At 36.1% G+C, this 23,274-nt stretch overlaps 2 protein-coding genes across 3 annotated transcripts; one reads left to right on the top strand and one right to left on the bottom strand.

Moving 5' to 3' along the window:
• Positions 1 to 66: 66 nt before the first annotated feature.
• Positions 67 to 2,428, top strand: Cpr62Ba (Cuticular protein 62Ba). 2 transcript variants are annotated; one of them, XR_011418677.1, is made up of 3 exons: positions 564 to 954; positions 1,042 to 1,188; positions 2,013 to 2,122. XR_011418677.1 is itself a non-coding variant. In XM_017140902.3 (2 exons), the coding sequence occupies exons 1-2, from the start codon at positions 67 to 69 to the stop codon at positions 2,295 to 2,297; spliced, it is 414 nt and encodes a 137-aa protein (XP_016996391.2). In that variant the 3' UTR covers positions 2,298 to 2,428. The 2 variants fall into 2 exon arrangements, 1 of the variants encoding a protein (XP_016996391.2); XM_017140902.3 differs by lacking the exons at positions 564 to 954; positions 1,042 to 1,188 and adding an exon at positions 67 to 195 and having other exon boundaries at positions 2,013 to 2,428.
• A 1,982-nt stretch (positions 2,429 to 4,410) lies between these two features.
• On the bottom strand, positions 4,411 to 18,469 carry GV1. The gene is made up of 5 exons (XM_017140944.2): positions 18,330 to 18,469; positions 16,460 to 16,515; positions 6,253 to 6,458; positions 5,274 to 5,571; positions 4,411 to 4,938 (listed from the first exon to the last, which is right to left on the bottom strand). The coding sequence occupies exons 2-5, from the start codon at positions 16,460 to 16,462 to the stop codon at positions 4,561 to 4,563; spliced, it is 885 nt and encodes a 294-aa protein (XP_016996433.2). The 5' UTR covers positions 16,463 to 16,515; positions 18,330 to 18,469; the 3' UTR covers positions 4,411 to 4,560.
• Between the last annotated feature and the right edge of the window lie 4,805 nt (positions 18,470 to 23,274).

Here is a 23,274-nt window from a genome sequence, read left to right as displayed (position 1 = left end):
CCCACTTCGTTATGTTTCTAATCAAATTAATTTCGGCAGCACTTCATGCCCACGTGTCCGGTCAGCATGGCATATGGATGGGGATTCGTGATCCTCTGGCTGCTGCTGCTGTTACAGATTGCGCATACGCAGCGTGGCCCCGTCGAGCACATCGAGTTTTACAACGATTACGGCAAAAATCATGACGAGGAAAGGGTGAGTCCGGCAGCTGTGCACACTACATTGTAACCGACAAGCATTATTGGAAACTAATAGCTTTGGTCCATATTTCTCGAAAAAAAGTTTTGTGTTAAATTATAAGTTGATTAAAATGTTTAACTTGATGTAAGTAACATTTAAACATTTAATTATATAATTTTAAAATTGTTGGTACACATGTACAAATGTATATATTATGTCTTTTAGAATATCATTTCCATTATTTGATTTATTGGTTGATTTATTTTACCAACGGCTCTACTGTTTATCTACCCACATTACTAAATTGAATATAAATATTTATCCCATAAAAACAATAATAGGTTGTAGTCAAATTTGGTTTTTGGTATACCCAAAAAAAAATCCGAAAGTTTACAGTTAATACGCGTTGTATTAAAAGTATACTACAGCTAGTATCAAACTGTCAGTATTAATTTAAAACTAAATAATGTAAGGAGCAGACTCAATAGTGTTAAGTTAAGACTAAATAGTGTTAAGTTTATGTCCTGAGTTTAATTTCTATACCGAAGTTTTCGGTTTTCGTTCCTGGTGTGAAGCCAGGATGCTCTGGTTTGGAACCTGGACATTTCGAACAGAAAAAGTGTTACCGCTTTTTAATGCTATTCGGACGCGTTAGTATTTTAAGGGTTTTACATTAGTGTATTTTGTAAACGACGCTGCGGTCTGTTTAAGGTTTGTTTGTGAAAATTACTTGTGAAAATTTTAATATTTGCTTATTTTGGGCTTATTTGAAATGTAAGTACATTTAAGTTGTGTCTTAGTCCATAACTAATGAGTGAATTCTTTTCCTTTTAATTGACACCACCTTGAATTGCGCTCCAGATGCCGGGAAACTAAGGATCTTGCTATTGGCTTGCATTTTTTCTGACCGCGGCCAGCGCAATGTTTACTTCAATATCAGCGTCCCCGACCAAACTCCGGTGTTCAACTGGACGGCGACCACTCTGGAGATGATCAGCGACATAAGCGGTAAAACGGCTGCATTTGCCCAAATATGCATACACACGTACATATTTTGTACATGTATTGTATTTATGTTTATTTGTTAAATTAAAAATTACCTTCAGTAATTTATAAAAATGTAAAAAATATTTGTAATAATATATGAAAAGTACAGAACAACATTTTTTGAATTTTGTCTCTTTTATACGGGGTATAATATTTATACTGGCATTATACTAAATAGTATACAAAATAAACTAGCACCCTAAATTTCAGTACACTGAGTGAGTATAAACTGTACACTCGTTAGTTTAAACTTGACAACTTCGAAAGTTTCATTTTTATACTTTCGAAGTCCATTAGTTTAATACTCAGAGTATCGAGAAATTTTTGACACTCAATAGTTTACTTTTAATGTAGAAATAGTTTAGTTTCTATGATCATTTTTTTTTGGGTGTACTAAAATATAATTTGTTTTAAAAAATGATGTTTACTGATAAAATATTTTAAAATCTGTGTTTAATCTATCTACCTAAATATAAATCACTTTTTTAGTCTATTTGCTTTGTTATTGCCCTCAAAATATTTTATTTGCTTATATCTAGCACCTCGTCAGACCTGCTAAAGATACTAATTGGTATAACAAATATAAATTTTCTGTATTATAAATAACATTTATTTTAACAAAAACAAAAAGTTGACACACTTTGGTGATGATGCTAATACTAATAAAATAAAACGTTACATTTCTTGCAATTATTATTTTCTGTAATGTTTGTATTAGTACAAACACAGAGTTACAAAAACATTATAAATTATATTTCCCAAACAATTTTCCTTCCTCTCCACAGCTCCACTACTCGCATCAGTACCACATTTCCGATTCGGACAGTCAGGTGCACATCCTGCACCGGGAGCAGCGGCAGGGTGACCATGTCTCCGGGTCCTACTCCCACCTGGAGCCCAACGGGAACATCCGCAGCGTGCACTACGAGGTGCGGGGACCCCAGCGGGGATTCAGGGCCGTCGTAGAGCAGCGAACCGGGAACAGTCGGGTGCATCAGGCGCTGGAATTCCGGAGCAGGCAGCCGATCCGGGCTCTGGCCCTCGCCGAGCCTGTGGCATTTGTGATTTAAGGCGTCCAGCGGCGTGAAACCGGCCAGTAAAATAACAAAACACCGAAAACAAATAACAGCAAACGACAAGCGAATTATTTGTCTTGTTTTACGCAGCCGTAAATTGCAAAATGTTTAATTGTCTTTCAATGACTTCGCTGACTTGTTAAGTGGATTTCTAATTTGAAATTTAAATTGATTTCGGGTGTAGGCCCGTAAAATGTAAACGGACAATTTTATTAAACTTAAAATGTAAATATTTTCGCCGCTATAATTCAAGTGAAGCGCGGAATTAATGAATAAAATTATTTACCTTTTGTTTTGGCGGGACAACAAAAGCAAGTCACAAATAACTAGATTTCGATTGTTATCTTTTTGGGCTGCTTTTGTAGAAAAGAAATTTATGGCTACCTTTAGCATCCAGATTATCTGCAAGCCATGCCTTTTAGCTTGAGTAATTGTTTGAGCCACCGAAAAAAAAAAAACAGTAAAGCAATATATCAAACACTTTCAGTACAATCAGCTACTACTGAAGTTAGCTCACTTTTCAGGCGTCGGCATATGAATTTCGAGCTTAATTACAATAAATTAAAGCCCCTCCGAATGCTGTTGACGTATTTTTGCGCTACTAAACCCGTTGACAAACCGAAAAACTCGGTTAACTCGGTTAACGACACCTTAACAAAAACAGTCAAAAGGAGCCAAGCATAAATCAAATATTTTTTGGGTCTAAAGAAAAAGAATGATTGTACTTTTGTTAGCATTTCGTGTTAATTATATTGTTTCCATTGCTGACGTCTCGTGGTCAGGGTCTTAAGACGCCGCTCTGTGATCACCGATCACCGTTCAGGCTTAAATGATGGCCCAGAAGCCGCCGCCGCAGCCGCCGTTCAACGACACCGCTAATTGTCCCGGCTAATTGCCGTATGTTTTTGTGGCCAGTTTTGTGGGCCTGCGGCGATAAAAAGTCGTTCAAGAGAGTGCCAATCAGCGGTGGGTCCGTTATTCGTTATTCCGTTTGACAGCTCACCTTGTCCGGCTTGCCCTTTGGTTGACCTCCCCCCGCCGGAGGGCAATTAAAAGCTAATTTAGGCGCCATCTTCTTCGTCGGTGGAGGGAGATTAACCTCTAGTAATTTCTCTGCTTTTCCTTTCATTTCTTTTCTCCAAGTTATCTCATTGTCTCTGAAACTGTCAAGTTCGTGGCCTAAGTCTTTTGTTTAGAGTGGCTTTTGTTACCCAATTAGTCTTAAGTTTGTCGCCTAAGTCATTTGTTTTTAACACTAATATATACTCTTAATATCTCTATTTGCTTCTAATTAAATTGCATAGAATTAAAAATGAAATAGAAAAAATAAAATTTTGCATATTGAAATCGAAGATTTCTCATAATTAAGTTGGATAAAAAAAACGTAATAATAAAAAAAAATATATAAAATTGCCTGAATTAATTATAAAGTATTATAATCAAGGTCGGAAATATTATATTCGATGTTAGCCATATTTACATATTTACGTTATTAAATAAAGAATTTAATATTTAAATCAAAGTTTAAAATATTTAAATTAACTATAATTGGTAATATTTTTATATTTAAAATTAATAAAAACCGCAGGCGAAGAAAAACATCGCGAAAAATATTAAAATTGAATTATATATTTGGATTAATTACGTTTTTATCTGTGTACATTTCTTTTAAATACCCCTAAATAAATCTATAGTTTGGTTTCCAAGTCATTTGAATTATTTTCAACGAATAAAAGTATTTAGGTGATGCTTACCTACATTTAATTACATACATTTCACCCTAACAGTTGCCTTTTCCCACCATTTTATTTATTAAAAAAAAACGAACTCACCTTTTTTTAATTACTCCAAATGCCTCATTTGCGTTCCCTACATTAATTTCAATTAGGTTTTATGATTCCTATCTCAAGTTAGTTGCCAAATACCTTTAAATAGTGCTATCTTTTATTATTCCCCCTTTTTTCCGCAGCAGTATTTACTTTTATTACCCCTTTTTCTGGGCTTACCATGCCAATTGAAGCCCATATAAAGTTCGTTGCCTGAGTCTTTTGTTCCTTAATTTCAATTACTTTGTTTACAACACACAACCAATGCCCAGGCAAGTTCCTTAATTTCGATTAGGTTTTATTATGGGATGTTTAATTTTATTAATAGTTATTTACAACATTGTGGGCAAGTCTTAAAGTTAATGTTCGCTTAAATGTTTTCTTGTTTTTTGTTTTTCTGTTTCTTTCAGCTGGCGGCTGTTTTGGATCGCTCAACTGGTCTGCAACGAGTTTTGCTCCTGCTGCAGCTTCTTCATCGCCATCTTCTCCTGCTCCATGTGCAGCTGTAGGAGCTTCTTCTGCTTGTTGAGCTTCTTCAGATGGGCGCTCTTCTCGTGTGCCAGCTTGTAATTGGCAATTGTTGTGGGTTGCTGCGTGCTCGTAGATGTTGCTGTTGTCGTCGATGTGGCAGTTGTGGTGCTGTCTGCGGATGGAGGTGGAGTGGAGGTTGAGGTGCTGGTAGTGCTTGAAGTTGAAGTGCTGGAAGTGGAGGAACTCTGCGTCTGCAAGCGAGCCTGCTCCTCGTCGAGCCGCTTCTCGAGCTCCGCCTGCCATTCCAAGGCCTTCTCCTCCACCGGCAACTGCTGCAACTGCAACGAGATGATGCATGCGATTATGACATGGACATGGATGTGGATGTGGCTGTGAATGTTTTTTTCTGAATGTGGCAAGATGATTGTGAAAGGGAGAGTGAGCGGTGTGTTTGCGATGCGGGGGAGGGTGTTTGTCTGGTTTTTTCTTGATCTAGCTGAAAGGCATTTACAATCTACAGAGTGTCAAAAAGCGGGGGATTCGTGTGTCTCTGAGGTGTCTGGCTTTAATCTCTTTAAACAATTTCTAGTTCTAAATGCATATCAGATATCAGGTATCGCCTATCCAATATTCAGTAGCGCACATAACGCCTGCGACTCTCGTATTGCCTTACATAGTTCCAGGGGTACGCGTACTTGGCCTTCTCGTAGGCCTTGTACTTCTTGGTCTTCGCATTGTATTTGCCCTGCAGCTTGTCGCCCATCACAATCGCCGTGTACTTGATGCCCTGGCCAGGCACATACTGGGCCGCCAGTCCGGGCACGGAGGTCACTCCGCCGCTGTAGGAAGTGCTGGGCACCAGCTGACCGTAGTTGTTGCCCTTGGGCGGCTGGTTGTTGTAGTTGGGCGGCGCATAGGGTCCGGCGGGAATCGCCCAGGTCCTGGGTCGCGAGGGAGGTGGCAGGACGTAGCTGATGTGGAAAAACAATACATTTTTAAATTAGTTGATAAAATGTGATTTTAGTTAGGTAGACAGTTTAGTTTATTTTTTGGGAAATTTCTTGTAAATTTTAAATAAAAATATTTCATAAATCTTAATATTATGTTTATTACTTATTAATTTCTCTTAACATGTTGTTCATCTCTTTTTTCAGGTATTTCTTTTTTCGTTACAGGTAATCAAAATTATAAGCATTTTAGATACTTTCTATTTATTTATAAAAATTAGAAAAGGAAAGAATAGTCACGGTCAACATTTTATGTTTTGCCTATTTAAAATGAAATAGATAACGACGAAAAATTAGTGATTGAATTAAAAATTAAAATACTAAAAAAATCTAAGATTAAATTCATTACCAATTTAAGCATTTCCAATAATTTAAAGTTTGCATACTAACTTATACATTTTATATGGAATTTAAATGGCACTTAAAATCATAAAAATTGGCAAAGGCCATTCAACTAAGTAATGTTAATTCATTTTCTCTATATCCTCGGGCTGCCAGCGAAAATCCGAAAATACCAGATATACAATTTATGTATTGTATATAAATAATTTATATAAATCGACGACTGAGACGACTGAGTGACCCTTGCAGCTAGTTTTTCTGGTTACAGGTAAGGTATCGTCGGCGAAACCCGTTTGCACTTACACATAGGGATTGGGGTTGGGTATGTCATCGCTCTGGTCCTCCCAGACGGGCGCTGGATCCCGATAAGGCTTCCTCGGCGGCTGGGGGGTGGTGCGGGGCGGAGGCGGCTGTATCGGTCCTGTGTTCGTGCCCCAGTCCACCCGGATGGCCTGAGCCTCCAGGCAGAAACTGGCAACTGTGGCGACTAGCAGCAGGCAAGGAGTGAGCTGGAAAACGAGTTTTAATTTTATTTAATTTTATTTTATAAATATGAGAATCCTCGGAAGGAGGTGCTTTGCATTGTGTCGTGTTTTAGCAAATTACTACAAGATAAAACGCCCCCGATTTTTAGATCAAGATTAAGCGTTTCGAGATTGGAGATTTGAGATTCGAAAAACAAATGTCATAAAACCCGCTTCGCCTTATCAAAGCAACCTCGACTCGGTACTCGAATGCCCGATGATCAATTAAAATCGCTTTATTTAGTCGCCTGGCAAATTGGACACAGTCACAGCCAAATCAATTTTAATTTCGATTTCAATTTCCAGGCAAACAAACACTTTGGACTTGAACTCGATTCGAGAGTGTGTATAACTCGAATGTAATAACAATAATTACATAAAAAAAATCTCTTGTTAATAAAACAATGTCAAGTGTTAAATTGTTGCAGCTGCTTGAGTTTGACTTTAAAAAAAATCGCTCCATAATATTCAAAGAAATTATTTACTTTATTGTTCGATCGCCTCTTGCCTTGCACTTTGCTCAGATGTTTTGGCCTATGAATCGCAATTGCCCATAAATATTTATGACGACTGTTTGTTGGGTTAATTGAATTACCCACTCCAATAATAGATTTATTGTTGATTAATTACATTCAGTTCAAGTTTTTCACTACAATTCACTAAGTCGTTTGACACTTTTTATGCGATTATTCGATTCTCAAATCGATTACAATGGGCCAACAGTGCAGAATGTGACATTATTTATGGTATATTTATGGTCGATTGTGGAGTGTTTGCCTAACTAATGAACCTTGAGGAAGTGTGTGCTTTAGTGGTTTAAACCCCGCCGCAAAACGCACCCAATTGGAAAAAAATAGCACTTGCAAAAATAATACGGGGCTCTAAACCTTTGCGGCCTAATATGGTCATTAGTTACGTCACGGCATAGAGTTATGGCCCGGCTGGGATGATAGGCATCTGGCTACAAATTTGTCAGCACAGTTGAATGCCAAAAATGGTATCGATAACGCTGATGTATGGATACCATCTGTTGGCTTGGCTTAGTGTCCTAAGCTCGAGGTTTATTTTTATTGACCAATTTCGAGGGGCTGGGATTCTTTTTGGCGACTACAAATCGATCTATTTCGTTTACTATTTTTCTCATGTTCGACAATCCAATTGATTAATTGTGCACTAATTTTTGAGAAAAAAAGGTACACAGAGAAAATCATATGATCGTTAAAGGGAGGTATAAAATAAAATTATAATTATAATTATAATCATAATAGTAATTTATTCACATATTTGTATTAGGAAACCTCGTTAATTATGTTATTTTTATATATTTAATATGATTAAAAAAAATATATGACTTCATATCAAAACTCCCTTTATTTTATTTTTATTTATTTAATATTCTTTTTAAGCCCAAATATGACATTATATCAAATTGCCGGTCCATTTGTTATGCAATTCTTTTTCGGTTCCATAAATTAAATGTTTGACAACAACATAACCCCAATGTGGGATCGTGAGGTGGCTAATACCAGCAATTATGTACAACACTTGCCCCGAAGAGGCAGCGGTTAAACTGTCAGCGGGCTCGGCTATCCCCCATTTTGGCTAATTGATTGACAATTTTGCATTGACAAGCATTTATTTGCTATGCACAATGCATATTGGCATAGAGCCGCCGGTTGCAGCTCTCTGTACCGATCGGCACTGTCATCGCTTTTTGTGCAATCATAAAAACACGCAGAAATCAAGGCCAGCATTAACGATCGATGCACAGTACATGCCAAGTTTTTTTATCTGTCTGCCGGCTATCCTAAATCCATGGTGGAGGTTGTCATAAAAATAAGGTGAAGCCGAAACGAGTCCAGAAAGCAAATGACAGGTATCTCATTTATGTAAGAAGAGATTGTTGATATAAAAAACTTTCAGTTTCAGACGGATTTTAATTGCTTGAACTACTTCACTTGTAACTTATATAGAAAAAAATATTAAAACACCAATTTAAATTATTCATAACAAATCATTCTTAGTAAGCTCCAATAAACTATTCTCGAATTTTGGATTTTGATTTCAGAATTGTATGTGATCCTCTAAAAATAGTAGCCTCACTTTTTTATATTTTTTAAAAAACCAATTTAAACTTTTTTTAAAAAATCTTTCGTAGTTTGCTCCTCTGAATTATTCTTGAATTTCGGTTTTAGATTTTAAATTTTTATATGATACCATTTTTGATTTACTTTAAACCTCTAATAAAAAGTAACCTCACTATTATTGCTATAATTAGATTATGACCAAGTTCTATGATCTCATCTTAAAATTCTACTAATAATATAGAATAAATCCTCATAAAACATTTATCTGGCGACATTTACGTCTTATTTTGATCATTATTTTTCGGCGTGTGCTCGATCGTTGGTGTTCAAAGGCATAATTCCGTGGCAAAAATCAAAGCGGCGCGGACAACTATTCCGATTCAGCGAGATCTCAACACGTTTTGCTCCGTTTTGAAAACCTTTTAATGGCTCCAGTTTTGACAAGACCTGTTATTAAGCGGCATGAGAAGCCATAAACTCGGATTTGTGTAACAATGGACGCCCTGCTGGCAGTGTCACTTCCGACAGACAAAATAGCGTTGACCCTGAACTTGAGTGGTTGTAGATGGTGTATAAGTAGTAAGTCTGCTCAGCAAACAGAGATTTTGATTTTTTTCGTTTTGTATTTTTATTCTTAACTTAACCACTTAATGGCTTCAGAACTGCGCAGTCGGTTGAACGAACCCGACGAGTAATGTGAAACTCTCCCTTGGTTTTTAGGTCGTAATACCGAAATACCTGGCACTCCTCTCTGCGAACCAAAACGATCTTGATCTGGTAATCTCTGGTAATGGTAATGAGCGGCAGCCGCCCGCGGGCGTACCGAAAATTCTGCTCACTAATTAAAAACAATCAATAAAAAGACTAAGTAAACGCCGCTCCACACGGGTCGGCATTACACCGCATTATCATTATCTATGATTAACGCAGTTTAGACCGAAAATAATCATTTATTATCAAGCTGACTCTGCAGGCTGCAGTTTAGGTTTTCTGTGCAGCTTTACCAGCTTTGTTTCAATCTGAAATTAAGTGCTTAGACAAAATATTTTTGCGAAATTTTGCACAGCCAAAAAACAAAAAAAAACTGAGACTGAAAACCAGCTCGTGCTTATGATTTTCTTTTTTGGGTCAAGCTTAGATTAGAAAGCCTCCTTAGCCAGTTGGTTATTTCTTGGCTTTTGCTGGTGTGGTGTGGTTATAGCCAACTGGATAAATCGCCTGAGATCTGTGATCTCTTGGTCTCTGTTTCTTATAGTTATTGTAAATCTCTTTTATTACACAACATTATCGAATAGGCGAAACAAAGTTTAGCGCGTTCAAATTGTAATTCGATAATAAGTATGCCATAATCATTTTTTAAACGCCTTAATTGAAATAATTTATATTGGCTTATGGGGGTGCCCCTACCCCTCATAAAAAGTTGGATATGCCTGTTTTTTTGGTTGATCGTGCGGGCAGCAAAAACTGCAGTTTAATTATGAATATGGGGCATATATTTTTCAGTTACCATTTGTGAATTGCACTTTTTGCAATGCGGGTAAAGGCGAAAACCCCAAATAGAAAACCCCGATAATGATAAATGGTTATTCCCTTAGCTCTAAAAATCGTGTCAAGAGTGGGTGATGAAAGTAAGTCAATGATATATAACTGAAATCCGATTAATGAAAGTCAAGAAAAGAGATGCGAAAACACAGATCATTCATCAATCAAAGTGATTTCAACAAAATTCAATGGGTGATAGGCGGCAGATAATGAACTGTCTTCGAAAAGAAAGAAATCACGAGGGGATTACTCCAGTTATGGCGTTGTTATTAAATCCCACAATCTATTATTATGCTCTTTGGCCTTATATTTAGCCTTTGAAAAGGTCATGAGAAGATAATCAAGCGATCACGATTGGAAATGGATTAACGAAATAAGATGATAATTTATTACAAAACGATAAACCCAAAGACTCGATCGAAATAAATTGATTAGCATAAAAAGATGTAAAACGAAACAAACAGATCATTAAAGATTATTAAGAGAAGACGTTTAAAATATTCCATTTTTCTTCCTTTTTATTTATTTATGTCAAATACAATAACCAAATATTTTAGGGGTTTTTTTCCATAGAGAAATAATAATTATAATTGTAATTATTCTCTATGAAATATGAAAACAAGATCATAAAATAAACTGAGAAACTTTTCTCTTTAGGAAATCATAAGATCAATCTTAACACATAAACAACCCCCTACTTAAATAATAATAATAATAATACTAACTATTCGCTATAAATAATGAAAATAAGATAGTAATAAAATAAACTGAGTAACTTTCCTCTTTAGGAAATCAAAAGATCAATCTTAACACATTTACAGCCCATACTTAAATGACTTGCTTAACTAATTGCTCATCGTAAAAGCTATTCTTCGTGGAGGATTTTCCAAGCATAAACTTAGCTTAGTCATAGCGACTAAGTAAGTAACATCCGCTTGAAGCACTTACTACCCCCAGCAAGCTGGAAATGCGAGAATGCAGATCAGATCTGAGCCGCCGTAATGGTTCGGTGCTTTATCAATTGTAGCTATAAGGTGGGTGTTAGGATCTGCCCCAACGTAAGCGTGAAAATATCATCCATAAATCTGGCTGCCAGTTAGAGCGCCGTAGGTGATCATTAAATTTACATCTTAATGGCTTCTGGTGCAGAACGAGTAAAAGAAGGAGAAGACATCCGGCAGATCACTGAACTGGGTCCAACTATGGTGGCCAACTGACCTTCGCTTCAAGTCGAGAATCATAAATAAAGGGTTTAAGAATGACTTCATCTGCCCGATGTCGGACAGCCGAAGCGTGTCACGTAATTAGCTTTGGATTTTTTTTTACTTTTTTACAACACGCTTCTAATTTGCATATAAAGCACGGGCCTAGCCTCCGATTCAGGTTCGGAATGAGATTCAGTTTCAGTTTCAGTTTGAGTGCAAGTTGTCGTTCTTCCAGTTCAGCAACAGCAACAGAAACACATATCCATCTTCATCAGTTTTCAGTTTATAGAGGAGAGGTTCAAGGCCCCGCAAATTGTCGCTCGTTCAATGCAATGGCAGCCGCTAACCATCCATCAATTAAGCAAAGCAACCTTGATAAATCGCAGAACAAACAACAGCCCCCTGAAACACCCCCCAATAACCAAAAAACAAAAAAAAGCGCATTAAGGGGCTAGCTAGCGTTAAATTTGAACATGGCTCTTTGACGCCAAATCATTATTTCGTGGCTGTAGTTTCGTTTTTCCTTTTTTTTTTATTTGTCACAAAGCCCCGCAAACTTGTTTCCATTTTTATGTTTTCTGCCAGCTTAAAGCTAAAGGCATTTGTTCGAGTTATTTTGTCTGGCTGCCATTAGATTCGGTTTTCAGTGCATTGCTACACAGTGCCCACAATGTAGCCGGGTGTGCAGAAACCAAATAGAGGTGAAGTACCGAAAACAATATTGGTGTTAAGCTTCCTCATCAGTCTGATGGCTGCACAGCGAGAAAAGATTTTATTGGTTTTGGAATTTATTTTAAATAATATCTTGCTTGTTCCTTGAAATTGTTTTTCAACTTCTGTAATTTATTTGTTTTATAGATTTCTAAACCACTTAAAAAAAGTTGGTAATAATGTAAGTTTGATTTTTAGGTAATTAGTTTAAAATTCTTTTCTTTTTTTACAATCCATACTCCTTCTATAGATTCTTAAAAAAATCGTTCAGAATGCTTGTGATTAAATATGATAATATTTTGGTTTAATTTATAAAAATCAAAGAAATATTTTTAAATAGTTATTTTAAAATTTCTTTTCTTTTCAAAATCCTTATTCATTATATAAATTCTTAAAAATAAATTTAGGACAGTTAGAAATTAAAATTGATATTATTTTTTTTATTATTTAACAATTTACAAATTTCAAAATTCCTCTAAATAAAATATTAACTAGTAATCTAATTGTTTCCTGTGTGCATTTCAACCGATATTTCGGCATAACCTTGTGCTGGGAGATCGGCACTCCAGCCGTTTTGATCTGTCGCTTCGGTGGCAGATGTGTCTTGAGTTATGATAGGTGATTGGCGGCGATTTGTCTTGGTTTTTGGTTTCTGGTGAAGGTGCCTGCCAGGCTGACGCATTATCGATCGGTTTATGAGAGGCTACCCCAAGTGTTTCTAGTGTTTCGAAATTTAGAATGTCTTGTATCGTTTTACAAATTGAAGAGCTTAAGTGATTTGTACATTTTTTAAACGGCACCAAAGAGCTCTTAAGTATTGACATCTTGCAAGCTGATATGCAAAAAAGAATCTATATCTGTTTAGCTTTCTCTCGCCCCACTAACATCACGTTTCCCATGCCAAAAACAAATACTTCTCATTAATGAAATCTTTGAATTTGCATACTTTCCCAGGCAAACGAATAGAAAAGCAGTATGATTATGCACTTTGATTAATTGCCACACTGTTCCCATGCTATTTCGGATTTCTGATTTCTGAGAGAGAAGTTCAGCCCAAGTCAAGTCCATATCCATAACAAAAGAATAATAAACAATAATCGATGGCCAAAAAAGTGATTTGCAAATCGCAAAACCAACCGAAAAAAATTATAAGCAAACCAGACGTGGGAGTCAATCAGTCGCACAAACAAAAAAGAAACAAAAAATTGCCAGAATAAAAAGAAATCAGAAAAAATTAATAAATAAGTAGACATCATGTTGATTTCAATTACGCTGCCAAAATGCGCATTTATTTTGCTGCTCAATGGGGTTAATGAAATTTCAAATCTTTTCAAAAGCAAATTTCTTGTTTTTCTCTACATACTATTATTATGACTCTGCGTAGATCTCATGGTGAGTAGGTGGATTCTATTTCTATGGAGGGCATTGTTCAGCCATCGAAATTGTTCCCAGGGCAAACTTGACCTTTTTGCAGTACTCACTACTTAAATACTGAGATGCTGAGTCTGTTGAATCTGCTAAAATTGCTGATTTCACTCGCTCGGACACAACATGCAAGGGGCGTGGTCGGCTTTTAATTAACACGAAAAATTGGCAAATTAAATACTTGTACTTTGCTCGCGAGCAAACTCGATAAACTAAATGACTCGAGACGGTTACAGAAGCTAAAGGCAGCATCTCGACAGTTGCGCAATACAGATTCAGATAAACTCGGCTTCTGGACTAGATTCTAAGTTTTTCAAGGGGATAACTGAATGATTTCTCATATGTAGTATAACAATTTTAATTGGATTTTTATTACATCTAAAAAAAAAAAATATCTTGTTTACCTTTGCTTAAAGTTACTCATTATTATATAGATATATTTAAATTCTTTGTTTTGATTTGACAATTCTAAATGATTAAAATAAATTCTGAATTTTTCAAACATTTTAATATTAAAATTTTTTATTTTGTTGCAAACGATTTATTGTTTTAAAATTAATAATATAAATTAATTTTTAAAAAAATGTTCCTTCCAAAGAATTACCGACTTGTAATAATTTCATTATTTTCATTAACGGTTTCCCACAATTTTCTGTTCTTTTTTGTAATATATTTTTGCGACCCAAAAGAATGTTAAAGTTCGCTCAACTCCAAAGTGTAACCAATTGTGACAATGGTATCTCGGGGAGATCTCCCCGAAAACGTTTCGGCAAAGTCATTCATTCTGTACATTCCAAAGGGGCTGCCAGTTTTTTTTCTGGGCTGGAGATCTACATCACCATAAATATGTCCCAGGGAAGGCTTGAGGGCACCAAAGTGTTTGCCAGTTGGGCATTTCTGGTTTTTATTCAGTTGGCAAACTGGCCAGTTGATTGACTCCATCTCGATAGCAGAGGCTCATTGAATTTCTGGCATTTTGGGCGTTTGAGTTTCGCAAAGAAAAATGGAAAATAACGTAAAGAGCGGGGCGAAAAAACCTTCGAGACGTAATAACTTGCATTTTGAGTAGGGCACTTAATGCGTCTCTCGGTTTTTTTTTCAGCTTAAGTTAAGACCGACTAACCTGGGCGCTAATCATAAATCTCAACGCAACTGCAAGTCAAGACGCCTAATCAACGGTTACGGACCCAAAAGTTAATGCCTGTCAGGCAGTTAAGTGTCTTGAACTTTTAGCCAGGAATGTTGTGAAAATGAAAATGGGAAAAATAAATAAATCGAAACGAATCAAACAGCGAATCGAGTTAAATCAATTCCAGCCCAAACAATGGTAGCCCAAATGCTATGGTCAAGACAATGGTTTTGACTGTGTTTTTGATTTTTTTTATTTTTTGTTAAGAGGTCAATGTGCTACCGTTAGCGTTGAAAATGATTTCGGAGCGTGGCCAAAGTTGCATTTGATTGTTTTGTAAACAAACCGAAATCGGCCGTTAATTTGTATAATTTTGCTTTGTTTCTTTCTGCATAAAATCAGCATTAATTCATGGATGTAATGTATGATTTGTCAATTTTGTTGGACCCATAATTTGAATAATAATAGAAAAACTCCAGCTGATAAATTGCAGGCCCTAAACAGTTGTTGAAAGAAAAACCTAATATAATATTGAAACTTAAAACCAAATGATTAAAGCATCTCCATTTCGTTTCGAGGAAGTCATTTAAATTAACAAATTGCATATTAATATGATTATGCTTAAGCTGCGGGCTCTTTGTCTTTTTGCGGCAAATCGCCAAAAACAAAATTATAAAAATAATCGAACACGTTAATTACTTAAATGATGTTGCACAAATATTTTTGTTGTTTTTGCTGACTGGCTGGCGTATTTTGACAATTAATGAAGCTGATTTCTCTCAGGCCAGCACAGAGTATTTTCATTTCCGGTGAGACATCCACTCGGCAGCTAAACAAAATGTACAAATAAGAGCCGGAAAAAAACAAACTTGGCACAGAACAATGCGTACGAAATAAATAAGAAAAAGAATCATACATAAGAATTGACATCCAACCGCACTCACATGGCAAATTGTGGGTCAATGCCTTTGTCAATTGCAATTTCTGTGTGTTTTTTATGAAGAAAGAGTGGTTTTTATGTGGTTTGCCCTTGGCGGTGCAGCAGAGATTATGGGAATCCGCCATGTATCCGATAACATTGTGTGGTTTATTAATATTAAACAAATATGATGTAAAAGGTGGAAATGAGCTAGGAAAAGCGCTGGAATAAATTTCTAATGAAGTTGCATAAGTTTCTAAATCGGAGTTGCCTAACAACATCTAAAAGCCTCTAGTTATTTTTTGTAGATTTAAATGATCTTATGATTTATGATTATTTTGATCTGTTTTTTTTTTAAACTTTAAAGTCTTTAGAATCTAACAAGTTATTCTTATTTATTGTTTATTATTTACAGAACAAACAGATTATAGATTCTCAGAAAATTATAAGCTAGTTTAGAGTAAATCCCTACCTTTTCGAGAACCCTAATTAATTTTTGATAAATCGGTTTTTATTATATTCATAATTTTCTAAGAATTTGTTTATGCCTCATAATATGTATAAAGCTTTTGGAATGTTGTGAATAAATTCTAATTTATTTTAAAGAAAGCCACATTTTATTATATATATAAATAAAATAATTTTATTTTCTTCCCATCTTAAAAGGCAAAGGGGGTCCAATGACACGAATGCCTGGGATTGCTCATGCGTTGATGCGAAATTTATGCAGTTGCTAAGAGTGTGTGTCAATTGTCGTTGAGGATGATCGTGCTGGCGATTTAATTATACCAAAAATTATGTGAGAGCAAACACAGAATCGAGAAATGCATAAATACGTGCATTGATTACCCTCAAAACACAAAACACGAGGCAATCGAATCACCACGTATTTGAACTCAATTACGGTACGGAAATCATCAAAAAAAATTACAAGAATAAATAAATAATAATCAATGCGAAATACTTACCATTTTGTGGCGATTTGATGTGGTCAAATGAAACCCGAAACTTCTAAGTCGTTTAACTGGAAAAATATTAGTTGGATTATTGAAAGTTAATATTTGATTTTTTACTACAATCACTTTTTAATTTGTTGCACTTGAAGTTTTTGCATAACACAGAAAGTTGTTCAACTGTCCTCTAGAAAAAATCTATTTGTTATTGATTAAAACCGATCAACTGGTCAGCCTCAAATGGAAAATCAGAAATCAGAAGTCACTTCCATTAACAATCAGGTAGAGCGTATAGCCTATATACACCTCGGGGTTTACATATATATAGAGTAATTGTAGACGACTCTGGCATATCGGATGACGTGTGTGGGACTCTGACAATATCAAATCAGATTTAAGGTAAATATCAAATGGAATGGTCCGCTCATTATGCAACCCCCTTACTTAGTTGGACCCTAGTGAATGGTTACTTTTGGCGGTGATTGTGTCGGCGGCGAGCGTGATGACGATGACTTTTGGCGTCTGCGTCTCAATTGCCAAGTGTCCATGGCAGCATTTTGGCTTTGTGGCGCTGCGATCGAGATCGAGATTCGTTCCACACATGGGCAGCCTGATAAAAGGGTTTATAGTCTACGAATCTGCGATACGAAGGGGGTGTAGCTCACGAACTGCCGCGCATGCGTAAGCAATGGAACCAATTTAAATGACCATTTACCATTTTTTCGCGAAAATCTTAGGTACGGTTAATTTTCAATTGCCTTTGGCGTGGCTTTTCGGTCTTTTCGCTCTGTTTTTGGCCACATAGTGTCGCAAAGTTTTCAGCCAAATGCGAGCCACATGCCACGCATTTTAAGTCCAGCTATTTGCCATCGTAAATATCCGAGGAAGAAGGCGTGCCTAAAAACAAATAGAAGCCGGCCCATGTCACGGCTAACAGTTGGAACGTGACTATGTTTAGACGGACTCTCAGATTTTAGGCGTCAAAACTGGAGGTCACCCCCTCGAAACCCCCACTTTACCAAGTAGAATCTCGAAAACCCGTTTCCTAAGCCTGTAATCGTAAAGCCCGCAGATCAGGTGACCTTAAATGTTTCAGCCAATTTAAGGAACCATGATATGTGCATAAATTAAGCATTTAACTTTTATAGAGCCGACAAACTAGTCGGGGAAGAAGACGCTCTCAAGACCAGAGACAAGTGACAGAATGCGAAACCAATTTGCGCAAATTAACAAGGTTTTATAATCATTGGCAACACCCAGCTGCAAGTACCCCCAATTATCTGAGCGAACATTTCCGGCACATTAAACGGAAAAAACTATGCGAGAGTTGGCTGCCCATGATAATAATAATAATATAATATGCGGCCTGTTCAAAAACTCATTTCCAAGTTGTTGCATTTAAAGAGGCCATAAGCGTTTTTTCCCTTCCTTTTTTATTTTATTTTTTCGGTTAAGAGAGAGAAAAGTCATGGGCGAGGTTTAATTTATGGCAGCTCGGGAAACAGATTTTTCTCTAGATTGGTTATGCATATTATTTGTTGTACTTTTTTGGTTATTTTGACAAATGCCTTAAAGTGTTTGGTGCGTGCAAAACGGCGGAACGCCTTCAATTTTATTTATCTTCGCTGGAATTGATTTATTTATTTGCATAAATTTAACACGCCTGCGACAGCAGCTGCGCAGCCTGCAGGCTATAAATTGTCTGCATTGCAGCACGCAAGTTCGTTGCCTGAGTCTTTTGTTTTTTAACGATCCTTTTTTTATGTTTATTTTTATTTTCATGTTTATTTTCGTATCTTTCTTGCACTTAACAAAGAACTTCACAACACACGTAGATGGTAATTTATTTTAGCATGTTTGCCTCATCAATTGACACTGCACATACTTTGCTGCTGCTGACTGCTGGATCTCTGGAGGATATATATGATATGGTATATAGGGATATCTCGAACCGCTGTGTTTTTGCGCTAAAGCGTGACAAAACTCATTGAAGACACGGGCCACACTGAAAGCAGCGAATGTGGTAGCATCAGCACAAAGTCTCCGTCTCCCGATTTGTCGGCCTCATCAGCTGGTTTTTGCGAGTCAGCTCCGAACCAGGCCCGAACCCCAAAAGCCGAGCCAAGTCCGAACTCCAACTCGGCTTTGTTTTCTATATTTTCAGCGGTAGCGGTGTTTTTCTCGCCTTTTTTCACCAGCCAGCCAGTCGGCCAACTTGGGGGCTAGGGCTTGTTTCCGGCTTTTGGATTCTTGAGGGGATACATGTCGAATACTCGATATTAATGAGTGCATTTAACTTGGAAATACCTAAGTATTACATGAGGTCTACTAATTCTATTTTTACGACCTATGTTTTTCTTTAAATTTAATTGAATTCTTGAAATTCCTAATGATTCCTAGTGATTATTGAGTCAATAAAACTAAGTACCCGCATTTAACTTATAAAACTTTTTATTAAATTGACCAGATTGCTCAATTGCTTTAAGCTTAGAAAATCTTTTAAGAGTAAAATAAGTAAATTTCAAATAAAAATAGCATAGTTGCCTTGGGATTTTTTCAATCATCTAAATAAATATATTTTTTGATTTCATCATAAACATTGATTAAGTTCATTCCAATTTTAATTATAAAACATTTGTCTTCTTCAATCAAAAATAATTAAATATTCCGACATATGTTTAATAAATCCAAGCTAATTTATATCGTTTCCGTTTTTCATTTTAATGACCCAACATTGTGTTTGTTTTTCGAACGGGCTTACAATCCAGAACTGAACAAATATTTTGCTGTACCTAATTATTCATTAATAATTTATTAATGATTTGTTTAACTTAGAAATATTCAATGAATTAAGCAAATGGCTTTAATGCGTTTACTAATGGTTATTGAAGTAATTCAATTATAATGAATAAATATAATAAATGTATTTTTATAAATACAGGGAAAATGCATTATTTATATAAATGTTAATTAATTAGCATTTATTTGAAAGGCTTTTATGAGTTATTTGTTGACAGAAATAACTTAATTCTGTTCTCTATAATATGTAAACTTTCGGTTTCGTTGGGAATCGGGTTTTTACTAGTAGGCCTACGTGGAGGTTGGGCATCCCTGACCTCTTTCAACAAATCACTCGCTGATAACACACATATACGTAAGAGATTTTACCCGAGCCACACTGAACCACAATTGAATATGGCATTACAGAGAGCGATTACGTGAGCGACATTGAAATCGGATATAGTCTCATATAGTCTGAGGCGACTGAGCTCTTTACGCATGAGCTGAAGGCTGGCGTATTTTAATTTCTTTTATTAAACACTTCAATAGCCCCCACAACGAAGTGGTTGTCCCCATCAATTTGATTGGATGTCAACCGAGTTTGATTTTATTGGCTGTCCAAGTTAATGAGACCCCAGACGAAACAAAAACACAAATACATCCAATACTCGTTATAATTATCGGCCGCCTTATGTTAATGCAAAATACATTTAATTTAATTGAATTTTATGGGTTCACAATGTGTCGCTTAATGGAAGATCTGTTTCAGTTTCCTCATTAAGTCATTAAATTATGCTAAGTGATTCTGGGGCGATTTCGGCCTTTTGCCTTCTGCGGCAAAGATAGTTCAGGTCAATTAAATTGTAAATGCAATTAAAAAGCCATATCAATCAGTTCGCCCATCGATTAGCATACACAAGTTTTTCCAATTATGTGTGTGTCTGTGTATTTAAGTTCGAATAGTAAATCAACAGAAATGTCTGTTAAGATCACATTGGTCTGACAAGTTGCCTTTGGTATGATATGGTAAGATATACTGAAAGAAATCCTCTGCATTTGCGGTTTTTTTGTGAAAAGTGGACTCTGAAGGATTATTTCGATTTTATTTTATTTATCTGTTGAATAAATCTAAAAAATATCGAATTTTAGGGGATTTTCAATCTATTTGAAACCTTTCTATCCTCTAAATATATCCCATGGTAAAACAAAGGTACTGAAATAAATCCTCTACACTTAGAGTGTTTTTATAAAAAGGGTTCATAACTCTAATGAATTTATATAGAATAGATCTATTAAAAAATCTCAAAATATATAGAATTTTTGGAATACTTTAAATACGTTTAATAATTTTATATATTGTATTTTAAAAATATATCCTATCAAAACTGGGCTTATATAGTTTGTAGTATTTTATACAACTAACCACATATTTCTCCCTCTGTACGTCGTTGTTCAGTAAAGTGTGTGGTGCAGTGGGGCGGTGATGGTGGCTGGTTGGGCTGTCTTGGAACTGTCTTTGGTCTGCTCTGATCATTGCTGGGCAAAACAGGTCTTTCAAAAGATTATTATCGCTTTTATGGTGTTTTTATCGTTTTTACAGCATTTTTTATGTCTTTATGATTGATCTGATGAAGTTTTTAGTTTTTGTTCGCTATTTTTTCGGGACTAAACTGCTGCTGGTCTTTTACTGACTTTTTTTTTTGGTGAGAGTGTGGGAGAATTTTGCTAGCCGAACTAATCTGATGTGATAATTTTAATTTTGATAAATTACTATTGAAAGTGAGCGGCTAATATATGGTACTTTTTTTTAGAGCAGTGCGCCATGGATTGGAGTGGATTAGACGGCGGAAACTGGGTTAGGAACCAAACCGTTATCGGGCGGCCCAGCCCAACTCCACCCAGTTCTTAAGAAAGACACGGCTCATATTTCTGGTTTCTGGACTCGCAACTTCGAATTAATCTGTCAACGGCTATCGACGGCCGATCTGAGAACAGCTACCCGGTTACCCTGTGCCCCATATGCAGTTACAGATGAATTAAACATGAGCCCATATGATCTCGATCTGACTCGATCCTAACCGCGTGGCAGCCACCAAGTTTCGCATTGTTTTCCCCCACCTGTCATAATCCATACACGGGGACATCTAACGAATGCCACCTAGACGTCAGCCTACGAATTCTCGTATGCAAATGCTGAATGCTGAAATATTGATATTGAACGCCTGACTGACGCAGCAGATACGAAGTGCAGTGGAAAAAATATATAAGTGGGTAACTATATAAAAAAAGAAGGTATAACAAATTAAAGGTAACAAAATAAATATTTGAATATTTTCTATAATATTTGTAAAATATAATATAATTGGTATCCAATAATTTAGCATTATAGAAGTCCGAGAAATTGTAATAGAATTTTTAAATCAACATTTTCTTTATCGTTTTATAAAGAAATTATTTGTAAGGACATTACGCATCTTGGTAATCAAAAAAGTCCCTACAAGTATCATTCCAGCAATACAACCATTAAAACATTTATTAAATATAATATAATTGATATTCAATAATTAAGCTTTTCAGAAGGCAGAGAAAGTTTAATAGAAATTATAAATAAACAAATTCGATATTTAGATAATTTTCCAAGAAAATTAGTTTTATGGACGTTACGCATCTTGGTAATTATATACTCCTCGCTTGTGTCATTCCAAAAATGAGCTTATTTTTTCGCATGTACCCATATGCCAGAACCCAAGCGAGATACGGGGGCAATCGGCCGCAAAAAGTCACAGCCAATAACCCAACTCAATGCCTTCGGAACGGAGCGGATCGGAGTGAATCGGTTGGAATGAGTGCGGGTTCATTTATCTTTATTAGGAATGGCAATTGGCAACGCTGCAGATAACAGACAAAAGGCAAATTATGGTGGTGGGGGTGGTGGGGAGCCCCCCGCGATTACCAGTCATTTGTAATATCTCCCGAGCCGATACGCTCATTTAAGTTAGTTATTTATGTAACATAACACATTTCCAATGTTACCAATAAAACAAGATTTCTAAATGGTCCCGCAGCACTTTGCATTTGCACACAATTAAGTGCAATAACTTATGATAAATTGCCATTTAATCAGAAGAATAAAATGTACAAAGACCGAACCCAAGCAATTTCTTTCTTTTTAATTAACAATATGCTAATCGGTGGGGCTCCCTTTTTCAGGTTCAGGTTCAAGAAACACTGGAACTAATTTGCAGATCGGCAAAAGAAGGAATTATTATCGGGATTTGCCAATAAAAATAATCCCCACAAAAGCTGTCAAGTGTCGATTGTATAGAGACGGCATCGGGCGTATCGGATATGATTGAACGTATAATTAATGGCAGGGGATTAGCGACAAGTACAAGCCGCACTGGATGCTGGATGGATGCTGTACCGCCGCGGGCAGCAAATTAATCAGCATCGGTAGACGAAACCGGGTGTGTGGGTGGGTGTGTGTCTAGATCGAGATACACAGAAAAATAAATCGATATGAAATAGGGTCAATTCTACCTAATTTCATATCAAATTTATGATTCAAACATATCAATATGATATTTTATCCATATCCAAATGTAGTATTTTTTGAACAAATAATGTAAAATAAATTCAAAATAATCCTAATTCATATCATTTTGATAATGTAATTTCTAAAATATATAAAATTGACCAGCACAAATAAGTTTGATATTTTGTCAATTTTCAAGTGTACCTAGCTATACAAAGCTGGTTCTGAAAGGAGTTTGTCATGGAGTCACTCAAAGCTACTCCAACCAATATCTCCATCAAGGCCAAAACAGTTGTTGTCGAATCCAAATTCGATATCCTTGCCAGCGAACTGCGGGTTGAACAAATCCACGCACATACCTAATATTTGTGTATTAATTCCATAACCTGTTCAGCATTAAAGTTCATTGTGGCTATATAACCATATGCAAAACACCAGCTGGGGGCTAACGACCTGCTTGCTCGACTCTAAATATACTCTGCCGTGCATATTTCCGACTAAAATTAGCGCTTCA

The sequence above is a fragment of the Drosophila takahashii genome, chromosome 3L (assembly GCF_030179915.1).
Source record: "Drosophila takahashii strain IR98-3 E-12201 chromosome 3L, DtakHiC1v2, whole genome shotgun sequence".
NCBI classification, from domain to species: Eukaryota; Metazoa; Arthropoda; class Insecta; order Diptera; family Drosophilidae; genus Drosophila; species Drosophila takahashii.
This window is presented reverse-complemented; position numbering and strand designations above follow the sequence as displayed.